Genomic DNA, 22517 nt, shown 5'->3' with positions numbered 1-22517 from the left:
GAGGAGTTTCCGCCACGCCACCAGTCGGGTCCATTATTCCCCCTCGGTTACATTTGCCAACCCCCAGCAAGTACGATGGGTCTCCTAAAGGATGTCGCGGGTTTTTGAATCAGTGCGATGTGCACTTCACTCTCCAAGCCTCCAACTTTCCAACTGACAAGGCGCGTGTAGCCTACATTGTCTCCCTCCTCTCGGGATCTGCCCTAGAGTGGGTTTCGCCTCTGTGGGAGAGAGCAGATCCTCTACTAAACAACTACGATGATTTCATTGCCTCCTTCCGACGAATCTTTGACGAACCAGGTCGAGTGTCATCAGCCGCTGCAGAGATTCTGAGAATTCGACAAGGTAGCAGATCGGTGGGCCAATATGTGGTGCAGTTCCAGACACTAGCATCGGAGTTGGAGTGGAATGAAGAGGCTCTCGTCGCCGCGTTCTGGAATGGTCTTTCCAGCCGTCTCAAGGACGAACTAGCTACCCGTGACACCCCTTCCACTCTGACAGCGCTAATCTCCTTGTGCAATAAAGTTGATCTGCGGCTTCACGAGCGACAACTGGAAAGGACTCGTTCTGAACGTTTTCGACCTCGTTCTTCTTCTGTGGTTACTTCTCCTGTAAAGATTGGATCATCTACTCCTTCTGCCACAGAAGAACCAATGCAAATAAATCGGTCCCGTCTCTCTCTCGAAGAAAAGAACCGACGTCGCAGAGATAATCTCTGTATGTACTGCGCTTCATCTTCTCATCTTCTGATCTCTTGTCCTCTTCGCCCGGGAAACGACCGCTCCTAATCTCCACGAGGGAGGCTAGATTAGGAGTGTTATCGCCTGCTCCCTCCACCATAGACTCTACCATCTCAGTCACCCTGAGTACTCCTCAGGGACAAACGTCCATGCAAGCTCTACTGGACTCAGGTGCGGCTGGGAACTTCATCTCGGCCGACATGGCTGCACAACTCTCCATACCTCTCCAACCACTGGAACAACCTCTGGTCCTGACAGCCGTCGATGGCAGCCACATCTCCAGTGGCCATGTCACCTCACAGACGGTACCGATCCATCTTCAAGTTGGAGCCCTGCACCAAGAGAAGTTAGAGTTTTTGGTTCTCCCTCAGTCCTCTCACCCTGTAGTCCTAGGGATGCCGTGGCTTACCAAGCATAACCCCCATGTCGACTGGCTAACTATGGAGATTAAGGCCTGGAGTAAGGACTGCTTTTCTTCTTGCTTATCTCCTGTTATTCCTATTCTTCTGAGCAAACCTCAAGCATTTTCTCCCCAGCCTCCTGCCTCCACCATACCCGCACCATACTCGTCTTTTTCAGATGTCTTTAGTAAAGGAGGTGCCGATACATTGCCGCCCCACCGGCCATGGGATTGTCCCATTGATCTCATTCCAGGCAAGACACCACCACGGGGAAGAACGTACCCTTTATCGTTGCCTGAGACCGAGGCCATGTCGGCATACATCCAGGAGAATCTGGAGAAGGGATTTATCCGGCCATCCACCTCTCCGGCAGGAGCAGGCTTCTTCTTCGTCAAGAAGAAAGATGGCAGCCTGAGACCGTGTATCGATTATCGGGGGTTGAATGACATCACCGTTAAAAATCGCTATCCGCTGCCCCTCATCACTGAATTGTTCGACCGAGTTAAGGGGGCCACGGTCTTCACCAAACTAGACTTGAGGGGAGCATATAACCTGATCCGTATCCGCCAGGGGGACGAATGGAAAACGGCCTTCAATACCCGAGATGGACATTATGAATACCTCGTTATGCCGTTTGGTCTGTGTAATGCTCCAGCCGTTTTCCAGCAATTCGTGAATGACATCTTTCGGGACTTGTTATATATTTCCATTGTTGTCTATTTAGATGACATCCTCATCTTCTCGTCCAATCTCAGCACTCACCGGCACACCGTTCGGGAGGTGTTAAGCCGTCTTCGCCAGAACCAGCTTTTCTGTAAGCTCGAAAAGTGTGCCTTCGAAGTCTCGTCAATTCCCTTCCTGGGTCATATTCTTTCAAGTACTGGGCTGGAGATGGATCCTGAAAAAGTCCGCGCTATTCAAGATTGGACACCCCCAACCACTCTCAAAGGTTTGCAAAGATTCCTCGGCTTTTCCAACTACTACCGCCGCTTCATCCGCAATTTCTCCTCCATAGCAGCACCTCTGACGGCTCTTACCCAAAAAGGGGCCAATCCTGCCCAATGGCCGTCCGCAGCTACCAAGGCTTTCCAACTACTGAAACAGGCGTTTATCACCGCTCCAATTCTTCTTCAACCTGATGTGAACCGACCCTTCATCCTGGAGGTTGACGCCTCTTCTGACGGAGTAGGAGCAGTTCTTTCGCAAAAAGGAGAGGATGCAGAGCTTCACCCTTGCGCATACTTTTCCAAGAAATTTCTCCCGGCAGAAAAGAACTACCCTATTGGAGAACAGGAGCTGCTCGCTGTTAAGTTAGCCTTCGAGGAGTGGCGGTATCTGTTAGAGGGGGCTCGTCACCAGATCACAGTTTTTTCCGACCACAAAAATCTTTCTTTCTTAAGACAAGCACAATGTCTCTCTTCACGCCAGGCTCGTTGGGCTATGTTCTTCGAACGCTTCAATTTCCAAATCAAGTATCGTCCAGGTGTTTTAAACAATAAAGCTGATGCCTTGTCTCGGTCCTTCAATCCCAGCTCAGATTCTGAACCACTTAAACAGTCCATCCTGAACCCTGTCGTTTTTGCTCATGTCTCTCCTCACCCTACACCACCTGCAGGCAAGTCCTTTGTGCCGCCCAATTTACGCAAGAAGCTGTTGACGTGGGGCCACGCCTCCCGCTTTGCTGGACATTCCGGGGTACAAAAAACTTTACAATTTCTCCTACGATCATATTGGTGGCCAACCATTCGACAGGATGTAAAACACTTTGTATCTTCATGTGTCAAGTGCGCCCAACACAAGACGTCTCGGACTCCCCCAGCTGGGGCTTTGCTACCACTGTCCATCCCAACGGAACCATGGACTCATCTGTCGATGGACTTCATTTCTGAATTACCCTCCTCTAGCGGTTACACTGTTATCTGGGTGATAGTCGACCGATTTTCCAAAATGGCCCACTTCGTGCCCCTAAAATCATTACCTTCGGCTCCAGTACTAGCCCAACTCTTCATATCCACCATCTTCAGGCTTCATGGGTTGCCCAAAGAGATCATATCCGATAGGGGTGTGCAGTTTGTCGCCAAGTTCTGGAGAGCTCTGTGTACTGCCGTTCAGGTGAAATTAAAATTCTCCACCGCCTTCCATCCTCAGACTAACGGGCAAACCGAACGTGTCAACCAAGACCTAGAGACATTTATTCGACTTTTTGTGTCCTCCTCTCAAGATGAATGGAAGGATCTATTACCCTGGGCGGAGTATGCACACAACAACTCTTATCACTCCTCTTCAGGTACTACACCCTTCTTCACAGTCTACGGCAAACATCCACGGTCCCCTGATTTCTCAAGTTTGCCGTCTCCGGAGGTTCCGGCAGCTTCCATGTCTCTTCATCGTTTCAAAAAGATATGGGCTGAAGTTCACAAAGCTCTTCTTCAAGCTTCTGCCAGATATAAGAAAGCAGCTGATAAGCGAAGAAAGGCAGTTCCACCATTTAAAGTAGGGGATCGAGTGTGGCTGTCTACCCGCAATCTTCGACTTCGCGTACCCTCGATGAAACTTGCCCCTCGTTTTATTGGTCCATTCCCCATCACCCAAGTCATCAACCCGGTGTCCTACAGATTGCAGCTTCCATCTTCTATGAAGGTATCTAATTCGTTTCATATATCTCTTCTCAAACCATTGAAATTAAGCATCTTCCAAAAGAAAGTACCCCGACCCTCAAAGGTCAATACCGAGAAGGATGCTGAGTTTGAGGTCAGACGAATCATAGACTCTCGTTATCGCAACTCTCGACATCAATTTCTGGTGGAGTGGGCTGGTTTCGGACCGGAGGAGAACTCCTGGGTGGATCAAGCTGATTTACATGCCCCAAGTCTCGTTAAGCGCTTTTTTCAGAAGAATCCTCACAAGAAGCGCAAATGTCCTGAGGTTACCCGAAAAGGGGGGGGTACTGTCACGCGCCGCCGCGGCGGTACACGGCGGGTCCTGTACTCACCCGTCCGTGTCCGCAGTCGGCTGGCGTGTGTCGGCCTCCATGTCAGGTGAGGCGGCAGGCAAAGGTCCGGCAGTGTTGGAGGGCAGCATGGAAGTCTGCAGCGTGGTCTCACTCTAGGCTATGGGTGCCGTGAGACCAGCGCCGCCATCTTGCTTAAGGGCAAACAGGGGATTGGGCCAGGTCAGAGCTGCACACCTGTTCCACTGTGATAGCCAATGGCAGCCGCCTTCTATGCATATAGAGGATCTGCCCAGGTAACTCAGTGTCAGTGCAAAGAGTCTTCTGTGCCGTGCACTTCCTGGAAGGCTCCTGACTCATTGTGTCCTTGCTATCCCAGCTGTGTCCGTCAGCTCGCTTTGGCTTCAGATCCAGTGCTCCTTTCCAGTCACGCTGGTCGCCAGCTTCTCTCTGGTACCCTTGGGTGCTTCCTCCTGGATTTCCCAAAGACCTCCTCTTCAGCTACCTCCAGCCGCAGTCACCTCCCATCTTCTTCCAGTTCCGGATCCTCTATTTGCCACCATCTTTTCATCTCTTCATCAGGATTTTCTTCTTCATTGTCTTCTGGACATTCATCCTCATTGTCTTCTGGACATTCATCCTCATTGTCTTCTGGACATTCATCCTCATTGTCTTCTGGACATTTATCGTTTGCCATTTACTTTGATTCCTATTACAGTTGTTCTCAAAGAAGTATTTGAGTCCTGTATGACAGCCTTTATTAAACCTGCTCGTTTTAACCCTACTACTGCCTCCTCCTCAGTCCCTGAGCACCACACGACCTCATCAGAATCTTCGGCCGTGACACCAGCAGATGAGTGGCAGAGCCAGCGATAATGCAGGAGCACTCACCGCTCATCGCTCAGGTCACTTTTAAGAATTGTCCATGGTTTACCATAAGGTGCAAACCATTCGTAAGTAGCCAGATGAGTCTTTTCCAAAATAAAAAATGTAGAAAAGCCAGCCTAGTTCACAGGTTGATGGACATGCATGGCTTCCTGTGGCACTGGATAACTAAATTTATTGAGGATGTGACAGAATATAGGATGTATTCTGAAAAGTATAGGCATATATGGATTTCTCAGATTCAGTCACATTCACCAAAGTTGATTGGACGATGACCGAAGGCATACTGTGAAAGAACTCAGGAGTTTTTTTAAGGCAAAGAAGTGGAATAGTTTGCAATGGGCAAGTCAATCACATGATCTCAACCCGACTGAGCATGCATTTAATTTGCTGAAGACAATACTAAAGGCAGAAAGACCCACGAACAAACAGCAACTGAAGACAGCTGCGGTAAAAGCCTGATAATGCATAACAAAGGAGGAACCCATGGCGATGTCCATGGATTTCAGCCTTCATGCAGGCATTGCCTGCAAAGGATTCTTGACAAAGTATTATAAATTTACATTTCATTTATGATTATGTAAATTTGTCCTACAAAATTTGAACTTCTGCAAATAATATTGCATAAAAGTGGTTGTAATTCCTAATGTTTCACACAATATTTTTTGTTCAACATCTGTAATTAAAGCTGAAAGTCTGCACATCAATTGCATCTCCATAGTTAAATTTGAAATCCATTGTGGTGGCGTGTACAATCAAAATGAGGAAAATCGGGTCAGTGCGCCTCTCTCTCTCTCTTTCTCTCTCTCTTTCTTTCTCTCGAACAAACGAATTAATGAAAAATTGGCAAGTGAAGTATCTGTGCGACTTTGACAAGGGCCAAACACATTTGCAGAAGTTACCACAAATGCAGTGTAGGCTGCTTAAGGCTAAAGCCAGGTACACAGTATGCAATAGCATTAGCTAACGATATTGTTTGAACAAAGGATATAGATAATATAAACTGAAATTTATTGTTTAATGGCGTCACCTTCCCCATCCCCCCACCCCCCTCCTCCCAAACATGCAGTCATTAAAGATGTATTCAGATTTGGCTGCATGTTCTGACGATGCGCAATCATTACAGAGTCACGGGAGCATGCATCTTAAGGATATATTGCGTGCACAATATCACAAATGGGGGGTTTTGATATTGAAAGCATTGCCCATTTCAATTTTGGGCTTATGCCCATAAATTATTAATAAACCCCACACACTGAGGAACTACTCTTTTTTTGTTAAATCAACGACATTCGAAAAAACCCTGTGATAAACCAAAGATTATACATTCTGATTCATTGGCCTATAAGCCGTGCTTCCATTCTTCAGTGATCCACTGGCGGTGCTTCATGGCCTAGGTCAGCCATTTTTTATTAATTTTGTGTAAAGAAGCTGTGAAATCTTAATTTGTTACTTGTTTTCTGAAATAAGGCCTTTTCTATAGCTCTGAAATGTACAGTATCAATTGGATTATTTTCAGTCATTTTCAGACCGCATCTTCCCAATATTGCTGCCAGCATAGAGTATGTGGGGTCAATTTACTATGATGGGAGTTCTATTGAAGATTAGATTTTTCCCATAGCAACCAATCAATTATGTATTTAAAACCTTCTAGAAAATAATATTTATAATCTGATTAGTTGCTATCTGCAACATTCCATCTTCAATAGAACTCCCTTCTTAGTAAATGTGCCCCTGTGTGTGTAGAAGTAGTATAGTGTTGCTAGAATTGCAGAAGAAAGTTAAACTGAAGTCTAACAGCAGTGACACCACAATTGGCCTCCATCCACAGGCTATTATTCAGCCTTCAACCGTCTTCACACCAGCTGTAACAACAATTGCAGATTATTTTGTGGGATTTTGCTCCTGCTGCTGCAGGTTATTGTGGCAGTTCTATTGGATTTTATTTAGTTTTATTATTAGGTTTATTGTCCTACGTGCTTTCGGTTTTGCAGAGAGTATTCTGTAGCAAACAGGTAGTAAATTAGTGTCTTACATATGATCATTAACACCACATTTTTTGTTCTAGAAGAATATGGCATTGGCTGGAAAGCAATATGAAGGGCCCACAAACAACTCAAGACACGATATGTGGATTTCAACTGTTCATAATGGAAAAGATGAAATTATCACAAGCCTTGTATCTGCCTTAGATTCTATGGTAAGTTCCCTTTAAGGTAATGTTAATCATACATTTTACACATTATACAATATTAAAAATCATTGTTTTAAGGATAATTACATTTTTTGTAGGTACTTTTTGATGGTAAAAGAAAAATCTGCACCTTACTGATTTTGTTTTGATACATATCACTATTTGGTGAGATTGGGGTTTTCATTTGTCACTTTGGCATTTTTCAGTTTTAATTGTACACAGTTGTCCCATGACAACAAATTTGAGAACAGTGGTTGAACTAGAAATGTTGAAGGCTAAGTATGGAAATATCAGTGTGGCTTTACTTAGGCAGTCCTAAAGCCCCATACACACTGGGCACAATATCCAGATTGAGTTTGCATACTGAATGATATACTGTGTAGGTAAACAATAGCGTTCAGTGATGTCACCAGGGCCCTCTGAACTTGCAGGTTGTTGGCTATATAGCCAAAATTGACCTGCATGTTCAGCCAACAGAGGAGGGGGTGTAAATTAACGATGCTCGGAGTGGCGCACTTTGTTCTTGGCATTAATAAATTCGGTAGTGCCCGACAACATTGGCGGTAAAGGCAGTGTTAAATAAGTCACTCCTCACACCTCGGCAAGTGTTGGTAGTGGGTGGCTCAGTGTGAAGCAGTATGTATATATATATATATATATATATATATATATATATATATATTTATATATACCATCTTTAGTGGAAGCAAGGATCTGTCAATCAGCAATAAGCCATCAGATGCACGTACTGAGCCGGCACTTGTAAATGAGATCACCTCCAAGTGCTGACAGTTCCATTTCTGTGAACTGGTCCTGGGTCACATTGACCCAGCTTATCTGTTCACATTGCACCATGACCTGGGTTGAACCCGTTTTCAACCCTGCTCGATGGCCTACTTGAAATCACATTTGTTGGTAAGCTGCTCAATCAGAGGTGTGTCACTCAGGTGCCAAAAGGGAGGGGTAATTCTGGCTAGGAAAAAAAAAAATGTTGTATCGCAATTGCACACTGAGTGAGAAATATCTACATAATAATCAGATAATACAGAGATCTTGGTTGCATATATCTGCAGATATAGGGCTAAGCCCCCAGGCCTAATACTGGGTATGGGCCTATTTGAAATGCCTAGTTGCTGGATCCATGTAATTTTAACTGGATACTTTCACACTGCAGAGTATCTCGGTTTATAACGTTTCACAACCTCTGCAATATGACTGGAAAAAATCCCATATGTAGCACTATAGAGTCCTATTCTATCGTTTGTAATCTTCCAAGCATGGCCTTCTAACCTCTCAGTAGGCCCTGTCTGTTATTTCTGTTATAGTAGGTCTGCCTGTTATTTCTTTCTGTTAATAATCGTAGAGTGTAATGGAATATATTAGCTCTATAGATATTTTTATAATAATGTTGAGCTCTAGTGAGCGGGATCCTCTCCTCTGGACTCATGTCTGTTGCTCCTATTTGTATGTCCTTGTTATATCTTTCAGTGACTAGTACCTTTCATTATACTGTACTTACATCACATAATGACATTGCACATATTCCTATTTTGTTTTGATATCTGGTTGTATTATTTTACTTGATGATATTACACTGAATTGAACGCATTGATTATCCTTGTGCACTTGTATTATTCTTACATTTCATTTAGTTACAATTGTATTGATGTCATTTTGATTATACCAATCTGTGGAGTCTGCAGGCGCCTAATAAAAAAATAATGATGAAGACTAAATAAATGTACTATGACTGCAATGTTACAGGATACCAGCTAGCATTACTCACCTCTGCACGCAATCTGTCCATGATGGCAAAAGAAAAATATAATCATAATAAATGTACTATTTAGATTAATGCAGATAAGTATTAATAAAATAGAAATAAAATAATCTCTAATATACATAACTTTCTTAAACATTTTGTTGAATACTATAGAAAAAGAGACTCTCACTTTATTTTCCACTGTTTATATACAATTGTGTATTATTCAAAGAGCTACCGTAATTGATTGTTATGCAGTCCAGGAGGTGTCAAATGTTGTTGATCAAAGTGAGACTAAAGTTGTGGGATATACTTTAAAATAAATATGGATGTTTCCATATGGGAACCTCTGATACGCATACATGCCCGAAATGCCGCCTTGACAATGCAGATAGGATGGTTCTGCGCTCTCCCTCTGAGTGAGTGTGCAGGGTAATGATTGTCTATAAGACAGTAAGTTTAGTAAAAATAATGTTTTATTAATGAGAAATTATATATAATATGCACGTGGATAGGGGGGGGGGAGGAGGAATGCTGGTGCATATGAAGCAAACCGGTGGTGGTGTATGGAGTTGTATAATCACTCCAAAAACAGTGAGACAGCTCTCTCTCAGTGGTGTCTGCTGTTCACTGCTGATATGTCAGGGGTGGATGGGGGACTGGCTGCCTGTGAAAGAGCAGAAGAACACAATGAGCCTGGGGGTAATAAAATAGCAGAGTCTCACAATAACCAAGTCTCTGTGAATAGAAGAACAGTCTGACAAATATGCTGCTGCTGCTGGGGTCAAAGTGAGTACGATATATCACCGGGGGCTGGCGTCCCTAACCCGCCGGTGGTGCACAGCGTACTTACCCGATACCCTGTTCAGTGGTGGATCAGTCCCTCGCCGTTCTCCCGATGCTTGCTTCACCGGCGCCCACGCTGCCAGCGGGTGCGTCGGTAGTGTTCCACACTGCTCACCGCGCGTCGCCGTCACTTCCGGGTTTGGCTGGGGAGCGTCAGCCCGGAGTGACAGGGGGGTGGGAGCTGTGTGCACTCGACTCCCCGGCTGGGTTGGGGAGGAGACTTCTGTGTGGGAATGTGGAAGTGACCAACGCGTTTCAGCCGCCTATCAGCCTTTTTCAAGGATGTCAAAGACCTGGAAAATAACAGCCACACTATCATCAAACCAGCAGATAAGGGAGGAGGGATAGTCATCATTAACAAAACCGACTACATTACAGAATCATTACGTCTCCTAGGGGACTGCGACACATACACTGTACTACCCGGTGACCCCACAAGACAATACAACAAGGAACTAGACCAATTACTACGCACAGGCTTGGACACAGGCATACTCAATAAAACAGAATACTCATACCTCAAACCACAACACCCCAAGATACCTGTTTTCTACTACTTACCGAAAATCCACAAGGATACACATAACCCCCCCGGTAGACCAATTATCTCAGGCATTGATTCCATATCCTCCAACTTGGCCCAATATACAGATACCTTCTTACAGAGTTTAGTAAAAGTTTTACCTTCATACATAAGAGACACCACGGATATAATCAACACACTCCAAAACATAGACTGGCAGGACGATGACTGGTTGGTAACCAGCTACGTCACATCCCTATACACTGTAATTAAACATCAGCATGGACTCCACAGCACAAGACACTTTTTAGAACAAGCACAACAACTAGACCCAGACCAGATACAGTTCATTATCGATTCCATAGACTTCATTTTACATCACAATTACACTTGGTTTAATGGCTCATTCTACCTCCAGACCACCGGGACCGCCATGGGATCAAAAGTGGCGCCCAGCTACGCAAACCTGTTCATGGGTAAGTGGGAGGAGGATTACATCTGGGGAGAGCGTAGCTGGGCATCCAATTTGATCCTATGGCGAAGATACATTGATGATTGCATTTTTAAATGGAAAGGGACCCACGACTCACTGACAGAATTCACTAATTATCTCAACATCAACGACAGAAATATACACTTCACCACACAAGCCAGCAAAACCGTAGTACAGTTCTTAGATCTAGAAATATTCATTGACTCCAAAACCATACATACAAAAACCTTTAGGAAATCTGTGGATGTTAACAGTTATATCCTATATACTAGCGGACACCACAAACCATGGCTTGACGGCATACCAAAGGGCCAATTCCGACGAATCAAGCACAACTGTTCCAGACCACATGATTTTCAGACACAGGCATTGGAATTAAGAGAACAATTTCTCGCAAAAAAATACGACACAAACTTAGTGGACCAGGCACTCACCGACATATCCTCCATGGACAGAACAGACACTCTAAAAACCAAACAACATGTCAACACACCCCTATCACAAGAAGTGGTTCTAGTCACACAATACAATCAATCATCAAAGCAATTCAAACAGATATTACAGAAACATTGGCATATATTACGACAAGACAGAGACTTACAAACATGTTTAACAGACAAACCAAGACTAATATTTAGAAAAGCACCGGACCTAAGACAAAAACTGGTTAAAAATCATATAAAACCAAAAACCACTGCACAAACTAGATTAGTTGAAACCAAAGGCTTTTTTCATTGCAGAAAGTGTGCAGGTTGTAAAAACCTCACAAACACTACAACAAAAGCTGCACACACCTGGACATCCACAACCATCAATAAGACTTTCCACCACAGACAATTCTTATCATGTGAGACCAAGGGGGTAGTATATCTGTTGAGATGCCCATGTAATTTGGAATACGTGGGTAGGACCATCAGACCATTAAAGAACAGGGTCTACGAACATATAAGGAACATCAGACTTGGTTACGAAAAGCACAGTGTATCATTACACTAGGTACATGGGTCTAACCCCATGGGTTTAACATTCACAGCTATTGAAGCACCCACATTGAACTGGAGAGGAGGTGATCATACTGAGATCCTGAATAAAAGGGAATTATTCTGGATCTTTTCCCTCAAAACACTACACCCTGATGGTTTAAACATAGACTTCCATAATGGCAACCTACTGTAAACAGACCCCACGTTATTTCACCATGTTGCACACCTTCCCCAAATTTTATTGGACTAAGTGGTGCAACCTGTATGCACACACATGAAGGCTAATCGCCTTGGGGCTCCTCTTACTCCACCTGTAATATGATTTTGAAAATGACATTACCCGTGGATGACAATCGCTATATGAGTGACAAGATTTTCATCCAATCAGAACTCTCAGGGGAGGGTCATTATTCCCCATATAAACCTATCACCTATCACCATATGACATCCTTGAAAAAAACCGATAGGCGGCTGAAACGCGTTGGACACTTCCACATTCCCACACAGAAGTCTCCTCCCCAACCCAGCCGGGGACTCGAGCGCACACAGCTCCCACCCCCCTGTCACTCCGGGCTGACGCTCCCCAGCCAAACCCGGAAGTGACGGCGACGCGCGGTGAGCAGTGTGGAACACTACCGACGCACCCGCTGGCAGCGTGGGCGCCGGTGAAGCAAGCATCGGGAGAACGGCGAGGGACTGATCCACCACTGAACAGGGTATCGGGTAAGTACGCTGTGCACCACCGGCGGGTTAGGGACGCCAGCCCCCGGTGATATATCGTACTCACTTTGACCCCAGCAGCAGCAGCATATTTGTCAGACTGTTCTTCTATTCACAGAGACTTGGTTATTGTGAGACTCTGCTATTTTATTACCCCCAGGCTCATTGTGTTCTTCTGCTCTTTCACAGGCAGCCAGTCCCCCATCCACCCCTGACATATCAGCAGTGAACAGCAGACACCACTGAGAGAGAGCTGTCTCACTGTTTTTGGAGTGATTATACAACTCCATACACCACCACCGGTTTGCTTCATATGCACCAGCATTCCTCCTCCCCCCCCCCCCCCTATCCACGTGCATATTATATATAATTTCTCATTAATAAAACATTCTTTTTACTAAACTTACTGTCTTATAGCCAATCATTACCCTGCACACTCACTCAGAGGGAGAGCGCAGAACCATCCTATCTGCATCATATCTACCCAGGAGTACTGGACTACTCTGGTTCAGCTGCCCCCTCGCTCACTTGTACTTTAGCGCTGACACATCCCTGTTTTTTTTTTGCAATTGCCTTGACAATGCAGATACTTACCATTGTTTATGGGCTTTTCTGCTACTTTTGGCTCCTTGTAAAACATTTTGCGAAAGCCAAATTGGTTACATTATGTTATCATTGCTGGGCAGTATTTCCGTAATTAGGTCCATAATATTTCCAAAATAATCATACACCATGCAAATGCTACCGGTAAAACTAACAGGAGCAGATATAAAATATTAAGTGGGGTATGCAATCCCGGGTCATGACTGTTGATCCGGCCCGACAGCCGTGACCCTGGCCCGTTTTCGCATACAGCCAGGGGGTATTCAATGTTCTGCTTGGCGGTCTGCGGAAAGGGGGCGTGTACTCATAAACGGCCATGGATTGTCAAGATTCGGCTGTGATTGTGACAATTCACGGCTATTAGCGACAAAACGGGACCAACAGCTTTTAAAGTCAGGCCTGTTCTGTTGATCTGCCTCTTCAATGCTGTCGGCCAAGATGGCATTGAATAAGCATCTGCGGCTATTTCTCCTATCGGAAATAGTGGCAGGGATTGCATGCCCCCCTTAGATTCATTAGGTTGAAAATTTATATGAAGAGGTTGTAAACCTAAAATTGCTAAAGCAAAACTTCAGAACACTTGCGAGAATGAAGGTTTGGGTTTGCCAGACTTATTCCAATGCATTCTTTTTTCATTATATAACCGACTTGCTCCTGGAGTTTTGTGATTTATGATTTGGATTGTGCTGTAATAATGCTTTATTCACCTAATGCATTACTTCAAACCCTCTATCTAAGATCAGTGCTAACTGTTTACAGAATCCTCTATTCAAAAACGGTTTTCAAAATTGGCGACTTATTAATAAAAACCTGAAAAGACATTGGCGACTTATTAATAAAAACCTGAAAAGACCTTCTGGATACACTACACATATGTCATTTTGGGGTAACCCATTATTTCCCCTGGGAATGGAGGATAGCATCTTCATCAGGCTGAGAAGTAAAGTTATTAGATTGACTGAGGATAAATTTGACCCAGGAGGACATTTACTTTTAATTAGTTGATTTAAAGAAAAATTGGCCTACCACACCTCACCACATATACCTATTTTCAGATGAGACGCTATATACAATCGCTGCCCTACAATAGAGATTTAACCGGCCCCCCCAGATCCAATATTGAGACTCCTTAAGCCAGGGGTTCCCAATCTTTTTCTAATCACGGCACCCTAGAGTACCAGAATTTTTCCAAGGCCCCAAAAAATATATATAAAATTAAGCATATTGTGTTTATATGTGCTTCTTAGGTTCAGTTATGTGGTAAAGGGCAGGATTTGGTTCTCATTGTACACATTTTATGATTGGCAGCCACCAGCACTGGTTTTGTCCAGAAATAATTGATCATAAATAATTTAAATTGGTCCTGGACGACCAGCCTGAGGCACCCACTGCAAGTGTCCCAAGTCACCCCAGGGAGCCTAGGCACACAGTTTGGGAACCACTGTCTTAAGCAATTCAAACCTGTTCCATACAGGAAAATATATCTGTACTTAGTTTCTAAATTCCACTTCTCTGCTCATATGGTCAGTCTTAGAGAAAGCATGGATTTGAGATTTCCCTTCATTAAATTTTCAAGAGCAGATAGTGAAACATTATAACACGATACGTTCATCTCAATTACAGGAAATACATGTTAAGACAGTGCATAGGGCATACACATGGATTCATTATTAAATCCCGGTGGTCGGGATCCCGGCGTTCAAAATCCCGACCGCCGAAATCCCGACAAGGGGGGGATGTGGATCGCCCCCCCCCCCCCCCTTGTGGGCTCGCTGCGCTCGCCACGCAGCGGGCCCGGTGCCTCGCTACGCTCAGCACACTAATTTATTCTCCCTCCGAGGGTGTCGTGGACACCCACGGAGGGAGAAAGTGTCGGGATTTCGGCGGTCGGGATTTCGGCGTCGGGATTTTTGAACGCCGGGATCCTGACCGCCGGGATTTACACTGCATCCCGTACACATCCCAGCCTGTATATAACAAGTTTCACCCGGATGTATGAAATGCCCCAGTAATTCACCTACATTTATACACCAACTTTGGGAATGTGGCAAAATGAAAAAAAAAATATTGTACAAGATTCTGTTTATATATACGACTTGCAAATAATATGTCCTTGGAACCCATGGTCTTTTTATAAAAAAAAAAAAAAAATTATAGAAATTTTAACGATAATTGTGACTACTGCAAAGAAAATAATTTTTAAATATTGGATATCAAAATCAACTCCATCGCTTACTGAAGTTAAAAATCTGTCGTCCGTATTTGAATGTAGATATGAGAACCCCGCATTGTTGGAACTATTGTATTACACCCCCCCCCCCCCCAATCCTCTCCTCCCCCTCTTAGTTTGTTGTTGTTTTAAATATTATAGGAGAGAGAAAGTTATATAATTAGGCAGATTGCTATATGATTATTCTTTATTGCCAGTATGTACATATTTATGATTGTCAGGACAATTGTTTATTGGTACGATTTCTAAGAGACAAATTTTCTATCTACTAACATGCGGCACGACTGTATAATGCTTGTTATTATTTTGAATGTTGACTGCATATTGATGATGATGGATATCTTTTTTACTTTTCTGTACATTCATCTGTACATTTATTTATACAGTATGTTGGTTCTCTCTCTCTGAAAAATCAGATAAAAAAAAAAATATCTATAAAAAAATGAATAAATATGGCAACGAGTGTTAAGAAATTTCTTTAATGTGTTCTTTGAAAATCGATTTCTTCTGACTAGGAAAATAAATAAAAGAAAACAATAAAATTATTATTTTCATATAGTATTCCTAACGTTTTGTTTTTGATTAATTTATGATAGATCAGGGGAAAATGCAGGATTATAAGGGGGGTTTACGTGTGTTTGTGTATGTGTGTGCGCAAGCTTCCATGTATATATTTGATGAGGTCAGCATCCCGGTGGTCAAGAATACTGTTGCCGGAATCCCATCTACCTCTGGGAGACCAACACCGGAATCTTGAAATCAATAAGGTTGCCATATATACCGCTCCCTAGATAGATAGATAGATACTCCAGAGAGAGAGAGAGAGATAGAAGACCATAGAAAGATAGATGGACAGAGACAGACAGAAAGAGGGGGGGGGGGGGGTAGATAGATAAAATATACAATAACAATACCAACTTCCACTGTAGGATTCCAGCTCCTAAATGTGATGTCTGGAATCAGGTCTCTGCTAGGAATTGCCATCGATCATTTGAAATCATCGGTGGTTTATGGCCGATTATGAATACTTTTGCCATTGAGGGGGAGAAATAGATGGTTTCCCTACATCGATGGTGCAGCAGAAATGTATTTTTAAAAAATTTTTTTTTTTTTTTTTTTGAGGGGGGGAGATTTGCACACAAAGCATAGCTCCACCCAAGTAACCACCGTGAAGCCCCGTCCCCACATTCTGATTGGCCTATGGGTCTGTCAGTCAAATAGAATGGATGACATTGATACCTAAAACTATCAATGGTTGTCCATCACAGTTTGTTACTATCGCGGGCTGATGGCCATCCCTAGTCTTCCCCACGCTGCGTGCTCCTGCCTCTGAGCTGCTTCATGCTATCTTCCCTAGTCAGCTCAGCTTCCACTTTGTGCTCAAAGCAGTACAGAAAGGGAGAGGACAGCACCTAGAGGCACCCGGCGGTACTGCAGTGACTGTCACTGACAGCAGCTTTCTCCTGTATGCTGGCCCAGCCAGCTCATACTGTGATGAAAATCGACAAAGCAAAATGCAATTTCTGTTCATAGCTACACATTGCTATACCGCTTTTTTGGTATCTAAACGGTGCTGTTTTTGTTACTTTACAGTGCACTGCACTCTCCAAGCTGAATGCTGAAGTGGCCTGTATAGCTGTGCATGAAGAGAATTCGTTTGTAGTTGGGACTGAAAAGGGGAAATTTTATTTAAATTCCAGAAAAGAGCTGCAGACGGATTTCCAACAGTTCTGCGGTAAGTTATTTCTTCAAGGAATATGTACTTCATGTAATGCTGGTGACCTGGTCTGTTGCCTTGATTGTACTGATTATTGTGGTGGGATAACTTTCTAGTTCTGAAAATTTATAATTGTATGTACCGTATATACTCGAGTATAAGTCGACCCGAATATAAGCCAAGGCACCTAATTTTACAACAAAAAAAACTGGGAAAACGTATTGACTCAAGTGAGACCCTCACTCGAGTATAAGCCGAGGGGGCTTTTTCAGCATAAAAAATGTTCTGGAAAAGTAGGCTTATACTCGAGTATATATGGTATTTCTCATTGGTACTTGAATTCATACTGTTGCTTACTCCTTTGTATTTCTCTGACATGGTAGATTAATGGCACATATATTTGTGATGACCTTCTATTCAATAAAAATTAGATGCCACAACCTACCTCTAACGCAAATTCTTATTTTGTCATATTGGGCCTGATTCAAAGATGCATGCAGCCCACATGCAATGTTTCTGTGCATGCACAAAATATTCCGGAGACCCCTACAGAGTATATTTTATATGGTACACAAAACGGCACTATTGCATATGGGAGAGCTGGCATCTAACTAGTGATACAAAGCAAAGGGCGTTCCTGGGTAGATTTAGGTAGGTGGTCATGTAATTGTTTTGCTGCAACTTTGCTTATAGTAAGGGTATATACTGATAGGTAGTTTAACAGCAGTGTCCATACTAATCTATCATATATAGCTTCTGATCTTGTCATTGTTTTGACATTGTTTGCAGTGGGTGCCCATAGGGAGGAGCAGGGAGCTGATGACCAAAGGAGAAGCAGGGATTGCACCCGGAATGTCCAGCAAGTGTCGCCAAGCCCAACTTCTGATATTTACCTTCTCCGGAAGATGGTTGAAGAGATCTTTGATGTACTTTATAGTAAGAGAAAAATGCTTTACACAAACATAAAAAATAAATAAATAAAGAACAGTACATTTTCATACTGCATGTGACCTCTGAAGCTTTGTATTAATGCATACATATATTGTTTATATATTGTGGGCCCTGCATCGCAAACACTGCACTCTAGAACAGTGGTTCCCAAACTGTGTGCCCTGGCACCCTGGGATGCCTGGGGGAACTTGCAGGGGGGCCCTGGATTGGTGGTTCATGTCCATAAAAAAATATTTATGACCAATGTAATAGGCATATTGTGGACAAACAGAAGTAAATTATGTCTATTGTCACATATCTGACACTAAGGATGAGATATAAACATAATTTTTGTAATTTAATATCTGTTCTTATATTAATCAATGAGAAACGTTTTCCCTAGGGGTGCTTTGAAAAAATTCTAATATTGAAGGGTGCCATGATTCAAAAAAGTTTGGGAACCTCTGCTCTAGAATATACTTACCTTGTGCTGGTGAGTGAGTCCCTCCTCTTCTGCGGCACTGTCTTCACAGATCCCTAATTGGTATTATGATAAGGGGGGGGGGGAATATAATTTTCAGTGCTAATTTTCCACATGGCAGAAACAGGCAAATAATATCCCAATAGTATTTTAGGCTATCCAATTCTGGCTAGTTTTTATTGTGTGGTAAATTACTCATTTTCCTGTGATAACATGTGGTATGCGAGATTATCGCACTAAAACTGGTCTCTGATGGCTGCTTATCAGGGATCCTGGTTTACGATCCTGAGCGATAACTGCTGATAGTCAGGGGCTAATTGGATTATTTACCAGGTTAATTAAATAGATACCTAACACTGTGAAGCTCAATTTGGGGTCACTTGCTTTCCGTGAGGTTTTTGAGCATCTGAAAGTGGGCTGAAGTTTTGACTGGGTTGCCGAGAAATCTTGCACTAGCCTGGCATATAAGATTATTTAATAGGGTACTAGAGGCAATTTATTTGATTTCCCCCTTTCCTGTGTGTATTTTATTGAGACCATTGATTCTCTGTCTCGTGGCCCATGCTCAGTATTGGTGGAAAGCATAGCACAATATGGGCAAGCAGCCACTCCCGTATCACAGCTGGCAATTGGTTAATGTTTATGCTGTGCACACCAGATCATATACATTGTACCTTTTGTCATTGCGATCATTTCCTGTTGGCTGTAGGAATTATGTGTAGATCGGGTCCTCCCACAACACAAAGAGAAGGAAATGTAACTTCAAGATGCAAAATAAACTTTCAACCCTGTTTTTGTTTATTTCTTGCTTATTTCCTCAGTGACAAACTCCTTCATGTGGAATAATACAAAGTTTTGTCTTTTGTTTTAGGTGAGGCCTTGGGGATGTCCAATGTTGTTCCTGTGCCATATGAAAAGATTATAAAAAATAATGGTTCATTGGTGGTTCTTGGCTTACCTGATGGGATCCACTTCCAGAAGCCTTCTGACTATAACCTTAAGAGCCTAATGCTTATTTTAGAGCATAGTCACCACATCAGATTTAAGCTAAAAAGGTAACTGTTCCGATTTTCTCACTTGCCATCAGTCTCTCATTGTGGAACTCTGTCTCCTTTTCACTGGGGCACAACATGTGGCCCTAGAGCAAGCATGTCCAACCTATGGCCCTCTAGCTGTTGTGAAACTACAAGTTCCATCATCGCTTGCAACAGTTTTGCTATTATGGAATGCTAAATCTATGCAAGGCATGCTGGGATGTGTAGTTTCACAACAGCTGGAGGGCCACAGTTTAGACATGCCTGCCCTAGAGCATCATGCAGTCATCAGAACCTGCTTATGCTGCTTTGTTTTTCTCTTAGTTTGCTTTAGCTCTACCTTAGTGAGTGCACATGCTGTGTACTTGCCAGATTAAGATACCTGGGAAATTTAGGCCTCTCTCCTCCACAGACCCCCAGCTAGGGAGATAAGCGTTGAGAGCCACATCAACTGTTCAGATGGTCTATCCACACTATCCACATGTGGTGAGCTGTCCACCGGTGCCCTCATTACAGGGACCTGGCTCAATATGCAGTGGTGTGGGAACCCTAACTAGGCAAATCAGCACTGGACACCGCAGCACTTTTCAGAAGATGTGAATGGCCAGGTGGATGGATTGCTGCAGGACCCGCCGGGATGGAAGGATGATGTTTAAGCTGTTAGGTCGTTTGTAGCAGCTGTGTCAACGGAAGTCTAGTTGTGAGTGGCAAATGGCTTAAGTGTAGCCCAGCCTGGCAAGTAGTGCCTGGGAAATTGGCAGACAGGGAGACCGTTGGATTTGATGTGATTTATATGTAAGATTGGATATGACTTTCTTGGTATAGCCACTAAGGGGGGACATGTACTATGCTCTGGAGAAAGTAGAGAAAGATAAAGTGCCAGCCAATCAGCTCCTGTCATGTTACAGGCTGTGTTTGGAAAATGACAGGAGCTGATTGGCTAGTACTTTCTCTATCTTCATTTTATCACTTTCCAAGGCTTAGTACATGTGCCCTTCAGTCTGGAACCTGCACATTGTGAGGAACTTATAATGCTGTAACTCGTACATATTCTCTGAAATGACAAATAAGCAATTTCAGATAAAAAAAGAATTCAAAGAATTATTTTGTTTAATCTTTAACCCTTTGGGGGGTATTCAATGTGTAGGTCACGGCGGTCGAGCTTGCTTAACCGCCGTGACCCTGTCCCGTTCTCGGTCAGCTCGACCGAGAACATGCAGGCGGGATTCAATGTCCCGCCAGCAGTGGGACGAGAAGGGGGTGTGAGTTGCGGCCGGGAAGAGCTTGCCACTTCCCGGCCGTTCTTGGCAGAATGAGCCTGACAGCTTGTGAAGTCAGGCTAGTTCTGCAAAGAAACCCTGCTCAATGCTGTCGGGGAAGACAGCATTGAATAGGGCCTGGCGGCCATCTCCCCCGTGGGTAGATGGTCGCCGGCGATTGAATACCCCCCTTTGAGTGCCAATGTTGCTGTGAGAGTAATTCAAAATATCCACTAAAAATGCCAGAATCACTCACAGCGACTGTTATTTTAGTAGAAATAAATACAAATACATAAATACAAATACAACCAAGTCAATTAATTGAAGTTTTAGTTAAATATTACACCCCAAAAAAAGAACAGTCGCTGTGAGCGACGCTGGCATTTTTAGAGGATATTTTGAGGATCTTTCACAGCAACGTTGGCACTCAAAGGGTGAACAGTGAATGCTTTTATATAGATATGCATGCTGCATGCAGTCCATTGAACGTCCAATAAAAGTGCGATGAAGTTGACACTCCACCTGGTATATTGGAGGCATTTGTCATACACATTTCTGCAGAACCCCAGAGTCATGTGGTGATTTGCACACAGACCACTTTTCACTACCCCCCACTGTCCTTAACCCACACCTTTTACTACTGTTTTTGACAAATGCAAGTATTCCAGATTAATCACATGTAGATATAATTATTATATATTTATCATGTTTATTTATATTGTGCACCTTTTTTTTTTATTTAGAACAATTGAAGAATCCAGCATAGACTCAAAACCTTGTACAGATTTCAGTTGCTCTGCTGTCATAACAAGGGCCATTCCAGAAACAGGTCCAAGTCCCAAAGTCTCCAAACCATCAAACCAAGAGAATCCATCCAGTGTACCAAACTTCATGTACAATGTCTCCATACCCAGTCAGCATTGTGTTGAGCTGAAACAGGAGGTTCACGTGAATCTGCCTATACAGAACACAACCTGTGATGCAGCACCCCACAAGTCACCAGGAGAGCAGAATCAGGACTTCCCAGAATGCTCTGGTGAGGACAGAGTCATGTTTTAGACAACAGTATCAGCTTCACATTTAAAATGACATTTTTAAATACTACTGTGAATTTTCCACAATTAGATCTGGTTTTCAAAATAGGATTACAATGGAAATTAAAGTTAAAATGTTGTTGATATTAGTAAGATTTAATTTCCTACTAATCAGATCTGAAGGAAAAGTTTATGCCCTTTTTCGCTCATTGAATTATAAGATCCCAGAATGTTTATTCATTCATGCTATTTATGGATAAAAGATAACATTTAAACAACAGTTATACCCCTGCTTCCCTGGGGCCGCCTCCCTCTGCTTCTGGTGAAATCGTGCAGTAACCAGTGCGGTGTGCACAGATGGCCACAACAGAGGGTCCTGTCACACCCACCCATTGCTGTGTCATGCCACTGCTATAGCCTGCTAACATAACAATATACATAAAAGCTTGCAACAATAGAGGAGCCTGTAGCAGTTGTGGGTAATACCCTTTTAAAAGATATATTAACAGTGGATATGTCTATTAAAAATATAAACTGTACAGGTTTTTGCATAAGGCTGATACACTGGTGCAGTCACCATATACATACATAAGCTATTATGTAGCCACCTTAAAAACTCTGCATTTTCCTGTGTGTGGATGTAACACTACACTACAGACACAGCAGAGGAATCATTAGTACCTTTATAGAAACAGATGGTCAGTGTATATGGGCTCTTAAGAAAATAATTAG

General features: G+C 43.2%; 1 protein-coding gene across 3 annotated transcripts in view; it reads left to right on the top strand.

Moving 5' to 3' along the window:
- Window positions 1-22517, top strand: part of GTF2IRD1 (GTF2I repeat domain containing 1) — an 87846-nt gene that overhangs the window by 26042 nt on the left and 39287 nt on the right. For 2 of the 3 annotated variants that reach the window (XM_083174111.1, XM_083174109.1), the window contains exons 2-6: window positions 7045-7176; window positions 16924-17065; window positions 17837-17983; window positions 19330-19513; window positions 21495-21787. In XM_083174111.1, coding sequence (XP_083030237.1) covers window positions 7051-7176; window positions 16924-17065; window positions 17837-17983; window positions 19330-19513; window positions 21495-21787 — 892 coding nt within the window. In that variant the 5' untranslated portion in view covers window positions 7045-7050. The remainder of the gene's footprint in view (window positions 1-7044; window positions 7177-16923; window positions 17066-17836; window positions 17984-19329; window positions 19514-21494; window positions 21788-22517) is intronic. The other variant, XM_083174110.1, reaches the window with a different exon arrangement.

Source organism: Crinia signifera, chromosome 2 (assembly GCF_055691185.1).
Source record: "Crinia signifera chromosome 2, ASM5569118v1, whole genome shotgun sequence".
NCBI classification, from domain to species: Eukaryota; Metazoa; Chordata; class Amphibia; order Anura; family Myobatrachidae; genus Crinia; species Crinia signifera.
Note: the sequence above shows the minus strand (reverse complement) of the source record. Positions and strands in the feature narration are given on the sequence as shown.